Source organism: Salvia hispanica, chromosome 2 (genome assembly GCF_029641045.1).
Source record: "Salvia hispanica isolate PSC_SH4W2 chromosome 2, Shi_PSC_v1, whole genome shotgun sequence".
NCBI lineage: Eukaryota > Viridiplantae > Streptophyta > Magnoliopsida > Lamiales > Lamiaceae > Salvia > Salvia hispanica.
This window is the reverse complement of record NC_142693.1, coordinates 477,725-496,267: the sequence shown is the minus strand read 5'-3', so window position 1 is coordinate 496,267 and position 18,543 is coordinate 477,725. Positions and strand designations below refer to the sequence as shown.

At 36.0% G+C, this 18,543-nt stretch overlaps 2 protein-coding genes and 1 pseudogene across 9 annotated transcripts; all 3 read left to right on the top strand.

Moving 5' to 3' along the window:
• The first annotated feature begins 313 nt into the window (after positions 1 to 313).
• On the top strand, positions 314 to 2,429 carry LOC125205610 (cycloeucalenol cycloisomerase-like; annotated as a pseudogene). The gene is made up of 8 exons (XR_016135088.1): positions 314 to 320; positions 374 to 496; positions 564 to 634; positions 820 to 864; positions 1,213 to 1,323; positions 1,398 to 1,589; positions 1,683 to 1,780; positions 2,040 to 2,429. The product of XR_016135088.1 is annotated as a cycloeucalenol cycloisomerase-like (transcript).
• Positions 2,430 to 3,463: 1,034 nt separating this feature from the next.
• LOC125201002 (putative disease resistance protein RGA4) lies at positions 3,464 to 12,241 on the top strand. 6 transcript variants are annotated; one of them, XM_089064580.1, is made up of 9 exons: positions 3,464 to 3,593; positions 6,317 to 9,757; positions 10,002 to 10,166; positions 10,323 to 10,430; positions 10,809 to 11,014; positions 11,289 to 11,330; positions 11,430 to 11,477; positions 11,583 to 11,697; positions 11,985 to 12,241. In XM_089064580.1, exons 1-2 carry the CDS (start codon positions 3,480 to 3,482, stop codon positions 9,740 to 9,742), a joined length of 3,540 nt encoding a protein of 1,179 aa, XP_088920706.1. In that variant the 5' UTR covers positions 3,464 to 3,479; the 3' UTR covers positions 9,743 to 9,757; positions 10,002 to 10,166; positions 10,323 to 10,430; positions 10,809 to 11,014; positions 11,289 to 11,330; positions 11,430 to 11,477; positions 11,583 to 11,697; positions 11,985 to 12,241. The 6 variants fall into 6 exon arrangements, with proteins under 6 accessions (XP_088920706.1, XP_088920703.1, XP_088920705.1 ...); XM_089064577.1 differs by having other exon boundaries at positions 10,323 to 10,435; XM_089064579.1 differs by having other exon boundaries at positions 10,323 to 10,435; positions 11,903 to 12,241.
• A 1,021-nt stretch (positions 12,242 to 13,262) lies between these two features.
• On the top strand, positions 13,263 to 18,458 carry LOC148931276 (putative disease resistance protein RGA4). 2 transcript variants are annotated; one of them, XM_089064575.1, is made up of 4 exons: positions 13,263 to 16,888; positions 17,127 to 17,177; positions 17,901 to 18,038; positions 18,220 to 18,458. In XM_089064575.1, exons 1-3 carry the CDS (start codon positions 13,369 to 13,371, stop codon positions 17,960 to 17,962), a joined length of 3,633 nt encoding a protein of 1,210 aa, XP_088920701.1. In that variant the 5' UTR covers positions 13,263 to 13,368; the 3' UTR covers positions 17,963 to 18,038; positions 18,220 to 18,458. The 2 variants fall into 2 exon arrangements, with proteins under 2 accessions (XP_088920701.1, XP_088920700.1); XM_089064574.1 differs by having other exon boundaries at positions 17,898 to 18,038.
• The last annotated feature ends 85 nt before the right edge of the window (positions 18,459 to 18,543 follow it).

Here is an 18,543-nt window from a genome sequence, read left to right as displayed (position 1 = left end):
TTCTGGAAGAATACAAAACGAGAGAGATGATTTTTGTGAATGAGTATTCCACAATCTAAGACTTACTCTATTAATCAGCTAGATACAAATGGACGGCTGTGATTAAAACATCTAACTAACTACCATCCAATGGCTCAAGATAGCCCAAAGCAGTCTCAATATCAAAACCTCTAACTTGCACATCTTGAGCTTGATTTAGCTCAACACAGCTGCTGTAATCAATCATCATAACATTGCTGAAGCGAGATGTAGTAGCAATTAACACTCAAAAGTTGTGGCTGCTTAATTTCTGCAGCCCGAATTGCAGACAGAAATGGGAGGTAAATTTGTGCTTGTTAATTGCTGATTTATGCGGCTTTGTTGAATTGCGTAGGTGGTGAAGTGGCTCGCAAAAGATGGGCTCAAGTTTTGTTTCTCATCTACACACCATTTTGGCTCACACTCTGCCTTGGCGTTGTCGTCCCCTATTAACTTTACCAGGTATTTTGCCTTCCTAGTTATTCGCTTCACTGATTTAGTAGATTGATGAGATTGTTGACTAGAATTTCTTATTCTTTTGCCAGAATTTTACCTCTTACTTGGACTTGTTTCAGCTTTGCCTGCTTTTGTAAAGCACAGTTTGATTGCTCTTCTGGCAACTGAATCTCGCATTGATTCGTTTGTTCCCTATCCCCTATATGATGCATATTGTGAAGTCATGATAGAAACTTAGTTGTTAACTAGCGCCATGTTTTATGTTAATTGCAGAAATCATGTGAATAAGGATATAAGCTTTAACATATTTGTAAAATTGTTTTTATTCCTCTTAAACTCTTTCAGGCAGATAGGAGCTTATGTTGGAAAGATCGTTATTGGTTAAAGTAAGTACTTTTAATTTTCTACTACACCAATTGAGAATTACTAACATTTATATGACTAAACTAATCATCTTTGTCTTATAATATGCTTTCACTTGTTTCTGTGGAATTTCTTATCTAACAAGGTTATGTTAACTCGTATCTCTTGCATGACATATAACCTGAGCAATAATTTACTAGTACTAGATTGTGACAAAACAAGTTATGTCCCATTTGTTTAGCATGCAAATGAATAAGCTAACTTTTTTTTTTTCATACAATATGCTTCAAAATAAATAATGTTATTGGATAAAGATTCTTGTTCGAGTTGTTTTATCTTGCATCTTGTTGTAACTAGAAATTTCTCTTATACCAGCCTAGTCTCTGGATCATTCTCTTTAGTTACGTTGGAAATTACTTCTGCACCCACTATTTTTTCGCGGTATTGGGTGCCTCATATACATTCCCGTCATGGAGGATGAATAATGTGAGCCCAAAAATCATGTGTACATTTTTATTAATTCATAATAGTTGAAACTGACCATGGAAACCTTTTTGCAGGTACCTCATACAACTTTCCTTCTCACGCACGTCTGCTTCTTGTTTTACCATTTTTCTTCTAATATGACACTTTGCAGAATCCAGCATTCTGTCGCTCACTTACCAGAAACAACACAGTGGCTGTTTAAAGCTTCCTGGATTTTAATTCTTTCGTATTTCGTAGCATATCTGGAAACTGTAGCCATTTCCAATGCAAGTAAAGACACAAAAACACACACTGGTATTTATCACTATGCCTTTTATATATTGATATTTTCTATTGATCTCCTATTTGACGATGTGCAGTTTCCCTATTATGAATTTGTCGATCGAGCGGTCATGTACAAAGTTGGCTGCCTGTTTTATGCAATTTATTTCTTTGTTAGTTTCCCTATGTTTTTCAGGTAATATTTGCTCCTCTCTTTTTCTCTCTTATGAACATAGGCTAGCTTACAATAGAAAAAGACTTTCACTTTGATTTTGGTATTGAAATTTGGAATCAAAGTATATGCATATGATGTCAATGATAATTCATGATCATAATTTATAACTGAAGTTTTAAATTATCGTTGTTCAGTGCAAAACTAAGGACCTAAGTGAGAACTTGAATCTCATGTTATTGAAGTATCAAACTATTGTTGATCTGCTCATTTGGGAACGCAGGATCGATGAGGAACAAAGTGTTGGTTGGGAGTTGGCAAGAGTGGGTGTTGATGCTTTAGGTGCTGCAATGCTAGTCACCATCATACTCGACTTATGGCGGATCTTCCTCGGACCAATTGTGCCTACTCCAGAATCAAAACAATGCCATCAACCAGGGCTTCCGTGGTTCCCCTTAAGCGCGTAAGCCTTGTTGATTTGCTTTGCACATTATTTAGCCACAGACCTTCCAACTGCCCTGATTAAATTCCAATAGTACAACTTTCATTGTATAATCTCTTGGCTTCTTTGACACATTGAGTTTAAATAATATAGCACAAACATGTGTATACAGATGTAGATACAAATTGATCATGTGACCACTTAACAATATGAAAACATCAATTGCTTCGACCTGTTAATATTAACTATACTGTTTTGTGTAAGGTGCTATGCCTGGAATACCAAAAATGTTCAAAACTACTAAAGCTCAAATTTATTGGTTGTCAACTCGTTGTGGAAATTATTTAATTCACAAGTCTAGCTACCTGTATTTAAATTCAGCACTCCTTTTTAAATTCAGGATAAAAAAATGAGGGAAGAAATAAATTTTTATGAATTGGATCTTAATTTGAAATGAACCAAATTGTTTTCTATACAAATAATTATCATTAATTTTGTTATCATTTTGCATCCAAATTTACATCTACCACTACATATTGCATATTTTTCTACGTTCATTCGTGAATTACAAAAATCCTTTTCGACACGGTCAATTAACACACTTCAAATTTCTCTGATTTGTACAAAATCTATGTTCTCTTGGGAAGGATCTTGACAAAGACAAATATATAGTCAACGGCATCAATAAAAGTTTGAACGCCTTGACAAAGACAAATTTATATTCGACCACTTTAATAGAAGTTTGAACGCCTTTAGAAAAAGTTAATTAGTGGAGCAAAATTCTTTTAAATAAAAAGTAAGCAACTTGATGTCTTATAATATATCTTAATGGTGAAAATGGACTCCAGTTAGCTTGCACTAATTCATTCAAAGTTGTACATTTAATATTTTCTTAATCGCACGCTGGAAAACAATAGTTAGAGCATCTTGTAATTAAATACAGTGCCTCCGCCCTCCATGATTGACAATTAAGCCACTAATGACCTGTTAATTAATTTTGTTATGTTTAATTATGTGGCGATGGAGGGTCGGAATCCAAACGAATCAGAGAATTTATAGAAAAATCATAGAAAGATAATGATTCATTTTTATTATTCTATGTACTCTATAAATATTTATAATAAAATATAATTGCAAAAAAAAAGTTCAAATCTAATCAAACAAATCAAATCCTAAAATAAAAATAAATAATAAGAATACTAAATTATATTCTAGATTTATGAAAAAGCTAAATAAAGTGAAATTGATATCCATAATCATGACATGGGATCCAATTGAACAATGCACAATATAATAATTAATCAACTCAGTGTATACAAGAAGAAGAAGAACGGTCTATCGATAATATCCATCTCCAAGAGAAAAGAAGAAAGAGATATTGCGAAGAACTCTAAGGTATGTCTACTAACTATTGGAATTAATGAGTGTTTGACATTACGTTGTCAGATTTGCCGTTTAATTAGACTCAATTTTATTATTTTTATGTCTCTTCTTCATTACTTTGGTGATTTTTGGTATATAATTGAACTGGAATTGTGCTGTTGATTTATATTTTTAATTATTTTAAAAGCTATTATAATGGAAAAATCATAGTTCTTTGATAGAACATAAGCATATTTTAGAGCCTTGATCGTCAAAAAGAGCAGTTTTTTTTTTGCTACACACTTGAATTTTTGGAGAACCGTCAAATCACTACCGTCTACCAAGTTTATATGGGAGCCTTATCATGATTTGTTTTATCATGAAGCTTTTACCAAATCATAATATGAATAACTATGCCAAATTAGAACTCTAATCATCTTAGCAAAATGGAAAAGAAAATGCCATCAAGAGCATCGGGCCGCGGCCCTTGGACCGGAGTCGGCCCAGGTGCGTCCACCCACTACCAAGGCGAGAGGAGGAGACGGCCCAGGGGGGTGGACGAGAGAGAGGTGAGCTCTCGGCCAGGCCGAGGCCCTTGGGCGGGAAGCGCGGCTTGCCACTGCACGGGCCGAGAGCCGCGGCCCTCCCCCATTTCCGATTTTTTTTTTTTATTTCGAAAATTGTTTTATAAATAATAAATGTTCCTTCCTCCTATTTTTTTTTATCATTCTCAATTCTAAACCCTAATTTATAAGCGGTTGGGGCGGTGGCGGAGGTGCAAGCGACAGTGGGGGCGGTGGCGGCGGTGGCGACGACAACGGCAACGGTGGTGGTGAAGAAGATGTGATGGATTCCGATAACGACACCGAGTAGGCGGGCGGTGTCGTCATTTTTTTTATTGTTTTTAATAAATTTTCATTGTATTTTCCCCTATCTATGATACGACGAAAATTTGGTTTCAATTCACTCATTTTTAATGTAAGCATTTTTAAAAAATTAATCTTGGCATATAATTTTTATTTTAGTAATATTCAAATATAATAAAAAAATGTATGAAAATAATTTTAATTTTTGAAATATAACAAAAAATGGTGGCTCGGAGGGCCACCAGTTGTACTGACCAAGTTTTCATGGGCAGGACCAAGTTTATTGAGCATGTCCAAGAGGGCCACCATTGTGGATGCCCTGACAGATGACCAAAACTAAACCAAACTAAACCAATCAACCGGTACTGATGACTAAAACAAACCTTTATAAATAATTTAATTTGTAAGTAATGAAGTAATCTTTAAATAGATGATTCAAAAGGGTTCTTGTGCTTAATTATACTAACTCAACAGAATTAAATTAAATTCAAATAAGATGTGATTAAGATAATATGGAAAGGAGGTAGAATTCTAGGATTCGATGCACACATTCAATCTATTTGCCAATTGATGCCTCTTGCCTTTTAGCGTATCTAAAGTTGCTAGGTCGATCACTGAACTAGATTCAACACCTTCTTAATATGAGAAATTCGTAGATTAGATACTGGTATTTAAGTCCTCTTCAAATACCTAACATCTAACTCTCTAAAGATTCTAAAACCAAAGACATCTTACAAAGAAAATAACAAAGAAAATGTTAGGATTATAATAACATAATTATAAAGTGCAAAAATAAATTTTTGTGATTCTGAAAATTTAATCATAGTTTAAGGAAATTAATATATATACGGGTTTGATGTCGTGTTAAAATCATTTTAAGTCATCCTTTAATTTTGTTTTGTGTTTATATATTTAAATCTAGTTTTGCACAGATCAAAACTATCTCTCTCTCTCTATATATAGTAATAGGTTTGTGTTAAAATGACAACACTTCTTAAAGTAATACCATATCACAATTCCTAGCCAATCATTTGTACACATGGACGAATAATCAGTTACTATGTGGCAATCATAAAAAATACTCAAGGGTACATTTTCTCGGGCTGCAATATCCACTACACTAGACTGCAATTTTTTCTGCCTGCAATATCCATACGCTGGAATGCAATCTATAGATTGCAGTCTAGTGTATTGGATATTGCAATATCCACCACGCTAGACTGCAATTTTTCCTGCCAGCAATATCCATACGCTGGAATACAATCTATAGATTGCAGTGTATTGGATATTGCAGTGTAGCATTTATAATATTGCAGTGTAGCGTGGTGTCACAGTGTCACTTTAAAAGGTGTTGTCATTTTAACACATCCCTATATAGGGGTGCACTAGGGTGCCACTATAGTTAAAATAATATCATACTACCAATATAGTCCGTTAGATCTCATTTATGGATGCCTAGGATTAAGTTTTGTGAAAAAACACGGGTTTGCAGTCTATTGTATTAGATATTGTAGTCTACTGTATTAGATATTGCAGTCGTGGTAAACTGCAATATTGTTGTGGTAAGACTGCAATATTCAATGAACAACACTGCAATCTGGTAACGTAAAATTAGAAATTTCCTATTTTACCCCTCTGTGTTCTACACGTGGCAGTATGACAAGCACACGATTTTCAGATCCAATGGCCTAAAATAGTGGTACGGTGTTACAATAAAGAGGGTTGTTATCTCTCTTCATTAACTCACAAAACACCACTGCATAAAATCTTGTGCCGGAAAACAAATGTTGCATATTTATTGGTACGGAGGTAGTAAAAAATAAGGTCTCACTTTCTCTCCCCTCACCAATTATTCATTTACCTCTCCAACCCTCCCTTTCTCTGAATCAGTTATCAGCTGAAAGAATGTTGGGAGAAGATGCGACCACCGTCATTAAAGTTCTTGTTAAAACCCTGATCTACCGCACCAAGAAAGAGTTCTTACGGGTTCAAGGTCTCAACAGAGAAGCGGCAAAACTGACTGGGAATATGGATGCTCTCCAGAAATTCTTGGAAGACGCCGAGAATCGTACCATTCCCAGTGAATCTGTCAAAAGGTGGCTCGACAAGCTTAAAGAGGTGACCATCATAGCTGACAATGTTTTGGATGAGTTCAACTATTATCTCCTTTCCAAAGCAAACAAGCCCATTAAACCCATGAAACAAAAGGTACTATCATGCCTCTCCTCATCATGCGTTAATATTTCACATTCCCGAAGTATGGCTCTTAGAATCCAAGAAATCAATGAGATTTTGTATTCCATTGACAAAGAGGCTGCCGACCTTGGCCTCAAAGAGATGCTTGCCACCAATGAGCCCACTTTGCCTTATGCTACTTTTGTAACTGACTCATTCACTTTTGATCCAAATTTTATTGGAAGAGATGAGGAGGTGTCAATTATAGTTGAAAAGGTTACCTCTTGTATCACAACCGATGAACGTGTTTCTATCCTCGCCATTGTGGGAATGGGAGGATTGGGGAAGACTACTTTGACTAGAAAAGTCTTTAATATTCTAAAAGAAAAGAATTTGTTTGGATCATATATTTGGGTGCATGTTTCTCAAATTTTTGATCCAATTGCCCTGCTCAAGAATATTCTCATGGAGTTGGTTTTCTGTTCCTATTATGAAATTGAAACTGAGAGTAGGCAAGATATGCTGAAAAGGATTCAAGAAGCTTTGAACGATAAATCTTATCTTCTTATTCTTGATGATGTTTGGCATGAAGATCGTCCCACATGGGATGGTTTTATCAATTCCTTGTTGGGCGTTAGTTCTATTAACGGAAATGTCATTGTTGTTACCACCAGAAGTATGGTGGTGGCTACCACCGTGAATGCACTTCCAACATATAAATTGGAAGGATTACCGAAGGAAGATTGTTGGTCAATTATCAAAGCAAAAACATTTGGTGAAGAGGATGCTCCGTCACAATGTGAGGCCATTGGGATTGAGATTGCAAAAAAATGTAAAGGTTTGCCATTAGCTGCCAAGGTAGTTGGTGGAGTACTGCACAATAAATCTTTTGAAGAATGGCACTCAATCAAAGATAATTGGCTTTCACAAGATGAAGGAGATCGTATCAGAAAGATATTGAAGTTGAGCTTTGATAATTTGTTTTCACTGTCACTGAAGAAGTGCTTCACATACTGTTCGGTTTTCCCAAAAGGTCACAAAATAGTGAGGCAGGAGTTGATTGAGCTATGGATATCAGAAGGGTTTCTCCAACATGATGAAAGAAATGACATGGAGTCTGTGGGAAACAACGTATTCAATAATCTTGTACACAACTCTTTATTGGTAGTTGAAGAGAGAGATGCTTATGGAAATGTTGAAAGTTGCGTGATGCACAATCTTATGCATGATCTCGCAAGTTCTCTTTTAAGTGGAGCCGATCAAGTTCGATATTTATATCATGGAGTTGGTGATGGTGATATAAATGAAAGAACAAAACAAGCAAGCAAATATATGCGTACGTTGATCTTCCAAGGTGAAATTATTGAAACCACCGTCTTCTCGAGTTTCAAATATTTGAATGTCCTTACTCTCAACTGTGATAAAGTTACTGAGTTACCGAGTTCCATTCGTAAGTTGATATATTTGAGGCATCTTAATATTTCAAGAACACAAATTGAAATTTTGCCAGATTGGATTTGTGAACTCCGTTGCTTGCAAAGGTTGTATGCATTGACAATGTCTCTGAGGGAACTGCCTAGTACTTTTGAGTACTTAATTAATTTACTGTATTTTTATATTCAGAGTGGTGTGCAGTTGCCTCCTAGGATTGGGAGATTAACTAATCTGCAAGCTCTCAAGTTCAGAGTGGCCGAGCTGAAAGGATACACTATCGAAGAGTTGGGGAGTTTGGACAATCTCGAACGACTATCTATTCAGAATCTGGAAAAGGTAGCTGACATTGAAGAAGCGAAGAAAGCAAAGTTATCTGAGAAGCAAAGACTAAGCACCTTGGAGTTAGAATGGGCTGAAAATGGGGAAGGTGAAAGAAAAGACGAGTCTCTCAAAAACAAGAGAGAAAGGGATGATGAGGCTGTGGCTGTGTTGGAAGGCCTCGAACCTCACCAAGAGCTAAAGGTGTTAAAGATTGCAGGATTCAAAGGCGAAAGATTACCATCATGGATTGTTGAAAGGAGGCTTGACAGGTTGATTGAGATAACACTGAGTAGCTGCCAAGAATTTGAAGAAATTCCGACGTTGGGGCAGTTGCCTAATCTCAAATTTCTTAGTTTGAGCAAATTGAGCAGTGTGAGATCTATAAATTCTTTATTCTGTTGGACTGGCAATAGCGACGAAGTCATCTTTCCATCACTTGAAAGTCTATTACTGCTAAATATGGCTGATTTGAGCGAGAGGAGTCAAACAGAATTTTCCAATGAAGTGAAGGTATTTCCTCGTCTTAAATCCTTGAAGATACACCACTGCTATAGATTGGAATATCTCCCAAACTGGTTATTCCGTAAAACTCATAGTGTCTCTCAATTGGATATAAAGCATTGTCCCATGTTGAGAGCATTGCCAGATGGTTTACATGCTCTGGATTCTCTGGAGCAGTTGACTATAAGAGGCTGTCGAAATCTGAAGTCCATAGCATATCCAAGTGGTGGGAGGAGCTTTCCATCCCTCCGCAGTTTGGAGATTCATGATTGCCATGAGCTGGTGGAATTGGTGGAGCCATCGGCGCCTTTGCTCAAGAAAGTGTCTGTGGTGGAACTAAAGAGCCTTCAGAATCTACCTAGGTTTCTTCGTTGCTTGGAAAAATCACAATTTCTTGAACAACTCACCGTTGTTGCTGTCCCCACATTCATGTTCAATTCTAGTGGCTATGTCTGGCCTTTTCGCAGGTTGAAAAAATTGGAGATCGATATTAGCAGGCTATGGTCAGAAGAGAATAGAGTGGCTATTAATGCGAGAGTCGACTACATATTGCAAGACTGTCACTTTTCACTTGGTGAGCTAAATTTGACAGGGCTGGATGTATGGAAGTGTTTGCCAAAATCAATTCAACATCTCAAGGTTCTTCATAGTTTAGAGTTGGAGGGTTTTGGAGAAGAAGCATTGCATGAATGGTTTGGACATCTCTCATCTCTGACAAAGTTATGTCTCTCTGATTTTACAAACTTGAGGGGTCTTCCCTCAATGCAGAGCCTCACCAGATTACAGGAGCTTCACATTCGTGATTGTCCAAAATTACCGATTGAGTCTGAGAGGAACAAGTTGTCGAGTCACACCCTCATCTACTTCAATGGTCACAAGATTTAGATCCATTGCTCAATTGTAAGTCTAATCTTCCCTTGTTTATTCTACATCCTTAGTACAAGAAAGTGAATTAGTATAAAATTTCAATCCAAAATATAAGTCTTTTATTACTTTAATAGGATTCTAATTATACATGAGGATTCAATGTGCTTTTTTTGAAAGTCTTTTGTAGTTGTGTTGATATCAAAGCTAACTATACTTATGTTGAAAAATGTGAGTGAAGCCTTACAAAGATACTAAATTCTCATAATCTATGTTCCAGCTTCGTTCCTTCTTGTGTTTCTATAAGGAAGCTAGCCACTGCCGCAATATAAAGCAGTTATATCAGAAAGTTTAGGACTCTGGAGGAGGATTACGGAGGATTTGTGTTTGAGCTTGAGGTGAAGAAGGAATTATTGTCCATTAACATTTCTTCAACTCCACACTGGTAAGATTTAGGTTCACCAACAATTAATCTCATATACTAACTGATATTTTTTCTAAAATTTGTTTGAGACATCATATTCAATTCTAGCCATGTTTTGACATATGTTTTCCTCTACTTGTTCAGACTGTAAACTGCATATTAAAATTTCCCCAACAGGTTTGGAGAAGAAGATGAAGCAGGCAGAGACTTGTTTTATTTGTATAGAAAGAGAGTTTGATGGCTGTACTCATTTTATCCATGACTATTGCATGAAAACTGTAAAATGTAAGGTAATTAAGAAGTCTGGATTGATTTTATTGTTGTTGTATTTTATCGAACAAGCTCCTATATATTGTAATTATGTCTTGGTCTCTTGTCTGTCTATTAGACTACTGTAACTTTACTTATATTTAGTGATGGAATGTCTTGGTGTTTGTGTTGCATATTGCAAATTAAAAATTTCCCAACAGGTTTGGCATGTTGTTTGTATAGTGTGTACGTATTTCTTACACCGTAAAATGGTGGCAAAAGAAGATGAAGCAGAGACTTGTTTTGTTTGGCAGTTGTACTGATAATTTTATCCGTGGTGTTATTGCATGAAAATTGTAAAATATATGGTATATAAGTAGTCTGGATTGATTTTGGTCTTGAACTTACATGTAGTGATGGATTCATGATTCTGATTTGGGGTGTGCCGAACACATCATGTCGGAGCAATTGGCGCTGCATAGCTGTCGAGTCACCTCTGCCAAGAAATGCCGCAATGTTGCTGCACCGAGTCCATCATGTTGCAGCTCAGTGAACACTTATGAGCTTTGTTTCTCTCTTATCTGTTTTGTTCTTTGGTGGAGCAGCCAATGGACAAGAAGGTACTCATACACACCCCTTCTATGCTCTCTTTTGATCAATACTATTATTTGTGTTTGATTGCTCTTCTGGCAGCTGAATCTCGCATTGATTCGATTGTTTCTATTATGAGTTATTTCTCCCTATCCCCTACAAGATGCAAACTGTAAAGTCATGATTAAAAACTTAGTTGTTAACTAGCGACATGTTTTATGATAATTGCAGAAATCATGGCTTTAACATATTTCCAGTTGACATTGTAAATTTGTAACATTTATTCCTCTTAAACTCTTTCAGGTAGATGGGAGCTTGTGTTGGAAAGATCGTTATTGGGTGAAAGTAAGTACTTTTAATTTTCTGCTAAACTAATTGAGAATTACTAACATTTATATGACTAATCTAATCGTCTTTGTCTTATCGTTCGCTCTTGCATGACAGATAACCTGAGAATCAAGAGATAAAAATCACATGGGATCCTTATTCCAGGCTAGTCTCTGGATCATTCTCTTTAGTTACGTTGGAAATTACTTTCGTTCTCACGCACGTATGCTTCTTGTTTTACCACGTTTCTTCTAATATGACACTTTGCAGAATCCAGCATTCTGTCGCTCACTTACCAGAAACAACACAGTGGCTGTTTACGGCTTCATGGATTTTAATTCTTTCGTATTTCGTAGCATATCTGGAGACTGTAGCCATTTCCAATGTAAGTAAAGACACAAAAACACACACTGGTATTTATAAATATGCCTTTTATGTGTTTGTGCTTGTGCGCCTACTCGTTTAGGAACCAAACTTTATAATACAGAGATCTACTTTATATATCATGAAACCCCCTCATGAACGTATATGCATATGATGTTAATGATAATTCATGATTATAACTGAAGTTTTAAATTATCGATGTTCAGTGCGAAACTAAGGACCTAAGCTAGAACTCGAATCTCATGTTATTGAAGTCTGCTCATTTGGTTGGCATGATATGCAACGCAGGATCGATGAGGAACAAAGTGTTGGTTGGGAGTTGGCAAGAGTGGGTGTTGATGCTTTAGGTGCTGCAATGCTAGTCACCATCATACTCGGACCTTCCAAATTCTAATACAACTTTCAATTTGTAATCTCCTGGCTTCTTTGACACATGACCAACTCTTCTATAACTGTATTCAAATCTTTTCCACTCTTGTATAGCTGTATCATGTTTGATTCATATTGGCAGACATTCTAACCAACACACTCACTTATGATGTTTTCCAGTTAATTCACAAGATGGGGCTATGAGGACATTCGTGTCTTCAACGAGGGAGACCTCGTTGAAATGCAAATGTCAACAAGTACTCTCTTCGTCCTAGCTAAAATGACACATTTCTTAGTCGGCCTGAAATTTTAAAAGTTATTGGTTAATGTAGTTAATTGGAGAGAGAATGATGGGGAGGAAGTATTAAATCAATACAAGTTTATAAATAGCTTTAATAAGAGACTCATTACAATAATGAGGCCCACTCACCGGAACCAGGCCATCAAGTTTATTAACATGACAAGAGGCCCAAAAGAATACAAAAGTTAGGCCCAGCCCATATAATTCACAATTTAACTCGGCCACTAAATTTAATAATTTAATTTATGTTATTAGCATTCATTAATCAAAATTCAGATTTTGTATTTTTATATAAAACTTATTTAAACTCAATAAGAATTTTCTTAAACTTTTATGATTTGTAGTAAAAAATTTGAAAGAAGCAAATGAACTCTAAATGATTATTTTTCATGATTTTATAAGCAATTCAAAAAAAAAACAAGACAACTAAATACATATATTATACTACTAAAATAATGAAATTTAACATTTTTTTAAAAAAATAAAATAAATAATATTAAAAAGTTTCATATACCAAGTCCATTTTTTTCATGACAACCATGATTAAGAGTTAAAGAGTGGTTAGTTTTTTTATCACTGATTAACTAATATAAGTACTCCACTTACATTTATCTTTTATTTTGATTCAACTCACCATATTCCTATGAATCTGATACACGAGTGATATAGATTAAAGTCACACTTCCCTTCATTCGTGAATAAACATTGTTAACCAAGTTTGATCAAATTTTTATTGAAACAAAAACGGAATAGATATTTTCATATCTCATTTGGCTGTCAAAAGACAAAACAAAATTAAAAACAAAAAGAAGTTGTCGGCAGGAATTGAAACAAAAGAAAATGAAAAAGAAAAGCATTTGTAGAATGAAAGGCTCTGAACTCATCGTACATCACTTCTTATCCTTTTAGATCTCACTTTCTCTTCTCTCACTACACCAATAATTCATCTGCATTTCCAAACCCTAACCTTTCTCTCTGAAAAAGTTATCATCAGCTGAAAGAATGGAGGGAGAAGCTGTGGCCGCCGTCCTTCAAGTTGTTGTTCAAAATCTGATCGACCAATCCAAGAAAGAGTTCTCACTTGTCCAAGGGCTCAACAAAGAAGCAGGAAAGTTAACTGAGCGTTTGGGTACCCTCCAGCAATTCTTGAAGGATGCAGAGATGCGTACCATTCCCGGTGGATCTGTCAAAAGGTGGCTCAACAAGCTTGAAAACGTGGCGTTCGATGCCGACAATGTTTTGGATGAGGTCAGCTATCATCACCTCTGCAAACAAATCAAGCCCATCATACCCATGAAACAAAAGGTACTCTCATGCTTCTCACCATGCGTTAATTTTTCACGTTCCCGAAGTATGGCTCTTAGGATCCAAGAAATTAATGAGGATTTGGAGGTCATTAACAAAGAGGCTGCTGACCTAGGCCTCACACAGATGCTTGCCACCAATGTGCCCACTTTGCCTGATGCTGCTCGTGAAACAGCCTCATCCACTCTTGATCCAATTTTTATTGGAAGAGATAAGGTCATGTCAAAAATAGTTAAAAAGCTTACCGATTGTATCACGTCTGATGAATGTGTTTCTGTCCATGCCATTGTGGGAATGGGAGGATTGGGGAAGACAACTTTGACTAGGAAAGTCTTTCATCTTTTACAAGAAAAGAAACTGTTTGGATCACATATTTGGGTGCATGTTTCTCAAATTTTTGAACCAACTGCTCTTCTCAAGAAAATTCTCAAAGAGTTGGCTCCTCAAAAGGTTGAAGCTGAGATGAGTAAGCAAGATATTACGAAAATACTGAAAGAAGTTTTGAAAGATAAAACTTATCTACTGATTCTTGATGATACTTGGAATGAAGATATTCCCAAATGGGAAGAAGGTTTCTTCAATTCCTTGTTGGGTGCTACTTCTACTATGGGTAATGCGATTGTTGTTACCACAAGAAAGAAGAAGGTTGCTTCAACTGTTAGGTCACTTCCTACACATGAGCTTGAAGGATTATCAAACAAAGAATGCTGGGCAATAATCAAAGAGAAAACCTTTGAAAAGGAGGATGTTCCTTTGGGATTTGAGGCCATTGGGATGGAGATTGCAGAAAAATGTCAAGGTTTGCCTTTAGCTGCCATGGTAGTTGGTGGAGTACTACGCGATAAAAAATCTGAAGAAGAATGGTGCTTGATCAAAGAGAATTGGCTTTCACAAGATGAAGGAAATTATATCACAAAGATATTGAAGTTGAGCTTTGATAATTTGTCTCTACCATCACTCAAGAAGTGTTTTGCATATTGTTCGATTTTTCCGAAAGGTCATAGAATTAAAAGGCAGATATTGATTGAGTATTGGATGGCAGAAGGATTTCTCGTAGGCAACGACATGGAATCTGTGGGAGACAACTTTATCAATGTTCTTCTACACAACTCTTTACTGCAAATGGCAAAAAGAGATGATTATGGAAATGTGAAAAGTTGTGTGATGCACGATCTTGTGCATGATCTTGCATCTTCTGTTTTAGCCGGTTCTCATAATGCAGATGGCATATCCCCAGTTCGATACATGAGTCTTGAAGAAAATTCAATTGATGTCCTAAAAAAAAATGCAAAATATTTGCGGACTCTATTATCCATGGATCATAGCATCATGTTCTCAGACTTTCAAAGTGTTCGTGTTTTAACTTTGGGAAGTGGTACAGTTGAGGAGTTGCCAAGTTCAATCATGAAGTTGATACATTTGAGAGTTCTTGATATTAACAAATCGAGTATTAAATATCTTTCGGATTGGATTGGTAAACTCATTCACTTGCAAACATTGAGAGCAGAGAATCGTTATTTTGAGAAACTTCCAAGTACTTTGAAGTACTTGACTAATTTAAGGCATCTTCATATTCGTGGTAATGTAGAGTTGCCTGCTGAGATTGGGAGATTAACTTCTCTCCAAACACTGAAGTATTTTGAAGTTGGTGACAAAGATGGAAGGAAAATCGAAGAGCTCGGAAGTTTGAATGATCTAAAAGGAAAGCTGGAAATTTCAAAGCTTGAAAGGGTTGATAACAAGGAAGAGGCTGAGAAAGCAAGACTATCTGCCAAGTCAAAATTATTGCATTTGCATTTGATATGGTGTGAAAATAGAGAAGGTGAAATTACAAGTGATGAGAATGTGTTGGAAGGGCTTCAACCTCACACAAATTTGAAGAAGTTATGGATTGAAGGATACAAGGGAAAACGATTTCCATTATGGACTCGAAAGATGGAAGTTGAAAAAGTGGGTGAAATCTCTTGTGTACCACTTAACAATTTGACTGACATATATCTCGGATACTGCTATAAATGTGAAGAAATGCCAATGTTTGGGCAGTTGCCAAATCTCGTGACGCTTTGGTTGGAAGAATGGGCTAATTTGAAGTCAATAAGTTCTTCATTCTATGGATTAGAGAAAGGGGAGACACGTATTGTTTTTCCAGCTCTCAAAAAACTCAAATTATCATATATGAATGAGCTAACAGAGTGGGCAGAAGTAGAATCAAGTGACGTCAAGGTATTTCCTCAGCTCCAACGCTTGAAGATAGAGGAGTGCCCCAAATTGAAAGGATTTCCACGTGAAATGATAGGATCCTCGCTCAAGAAACTGGTATTGGACAGTATGAGTAGCCTAGTGAATCTACCTGGAATAATTGATTGCCTCAGTTTGATGAAGTTGAAGATAAAGACGTGTTCAAATTTGAAGGAGTTGATTATAAAGGAGTGCCCAAATTTGAAGGAGTTATATATATACAAGTGTCCAGATCTGAAGGAGTTGATTATAAAGGAATTTCCAAATTTGAAGGAGTTGTATATAGAGAAGTGTCAGAGTTTGAAGGAGTTGATTATAAAGGAGTGTCCAAATTTGAATGAGTTGAGGATAATTTTTTGTCCAAATTTGAAGGAGTTGATTACAAAGGAGTGTCCAAATTTGAAGGGGTTATATATATATGAGTGTCCAGATCTGAAGGAGTTGATTATAAAGGAGTGCCTCGAAAGCTTAGAGATTAGGGGATGCAATGCTTTGCTGTATGTTCCATGTCAAATGATAGGATCCCCGCTCAAGACTCTGTGGTTGGTGAATATAAGTAGCCTAAAGAATCTACCTGAAATTATTGAGTGCCTCCGAAAATCGCCCCATCTAACACGTTTGAGAATTAGGGGTGCTCCTCAATTCATACCCACTTGTTTAGTTGATGTCCTACCTTGTTTTAATAGCTTGGAATGGTTGGAATTAGATGCAAGTATGGGGGGATCAATTGAGAGTGTTGATGCCTTATTGCAAGCATGCAAAAGCAGCTCCCACTCACTTACACGTTTAAAATTGAAGGGGATCAAAGGTAGTAGTTGGGTAAATCTGGTGGAATCACTTCAACATCTCACTGCTCTTGTTGAGTTGAATTTGGAGACTATTGGAACGGAAAGCTTACCTCAATGGTTAAAGAGTATGAATTCATGGCGTCGCACAGTTTACAACAGATTGCAAATCGAGATTAACGGAGAACGAATAAGTGAGTACGAATTATCTTTGAATTCTTGTTTGTTTTTATAGAAACAAGATTACAGTATATGTGAGACTCCCTTGTGTTGTTTAGAATTAGATGATAGTACTAGCCCTTTAGAGTAAATATCCAATTTTATCTAGTACTACTACTTATTTTAGCTTTATACCCATCCTTTCAATTTTCGATCTAACTGGCTTCTTTTTTGCAATTGCATCTCATTAGTATCATCTCTTGTGTTATACAGGGTATTCATTGACAGAACTACGTACATTGCTGTATTCGGGTAACCCTGCAGGTGCGTATTTACTATTCTTTTAATATTGAAGGTGTATTTTCTTTTATTTTAAATGATGGATGATATATATTTCACATGTTTCAGTGTTTTGTGATTTGTGGTGGATGCTACTTTAGGATAAGAATTTTGGGTGCAAATGCTTGGTCCAAATATTAGTATTTAATTAGGACTCATTTGGCTGGCAATGATCTTTAGGATTTTGATTATGAAGAAACAAAATATGCAGGTTTTTTAGTGTTCTGGTTGGAAACACCAAAGATAATGTGAGAATTAAAATTTTATGTTGAATTCAAATAGATATGAACTTGTAGTGTTTCGAGTTAATTGCAACTAGTTTGGAGCTTGTCCTCTTTAGTAGATCATCTTGCAAAACTAAGTTGCACACTTTTTCCAAAATGGTTTTAATTGAACTCTACTTTTCTTATATTTTTTACTTTCTCTGTTCTCTATGGTTTGTGGTAGATGCTACCTTTAGATAATAATTTTGTGTGTAAATTCTTGGTCCAAATATCATGAATGACTCATTTGGCTGGCAATGAGTCATATAGATATGAACTAGTAATGTTTCGAAACTGCATCAACTAGTGTGGAGCTAATCAGTTTTTAGTAGATCAACTTGCAAGACTAAGTTGCACACAATTATCGCAAAATGGTTAATTGAAAGCTACGTACTTTTCCTCTCAACGAGATTTTATTTATAATACACAATGTTAATTGAAGAAGCTGAGAAGCAGCTGAAGCTAAAGAAGAAGAAGAAAGTAAAAGGGGAAAGGATTTGTGTTTGAGTTTGAGATGCTTCCAAAGAGCAAGGAGGTGAAGAAGGAATTATTTTGCATCAAACATTTCTTCAAATTCACACCAGTAAGATTCAGCTTCACCATCAATTAATTCCATATTCTTTGATTGATATATTTTATATAATTGTAGAGAATGTGGATATATTCAATTTGTTTGAGACATCATCTCCAATTCTAGTCTTGCTTATTCATATGTTTTCCTCTACTCCTCACACTGTAAATGGCAAATTAAAATTTCCCTACAGGTTCGGCTGAAGAAGGTGAAGGAGAGACTTGTTTGAAGAGCAGTGCCGAATTTACATACCAAGAAAGTTTGACGGCTGTACTCGTTTTATCTCTGGTGTTATTGCATGACAGTTTGGATTGATGTTATTGTTATTGTGTTTTATCGAACAAGATCTTATGTTTTGTATTTATGTCTTGGTCTTTTGTCTGACTATTGGATTATTGTCACTTACATTTTGTGATGGATTAATGGTTTTCATTTGTGGTGTGCCTGACAGTGACACTTTTTATTGGAGTAACAAGCAACAACTAAGTGTCTCTCTTGTTTTCTTTTAATTTCCTTC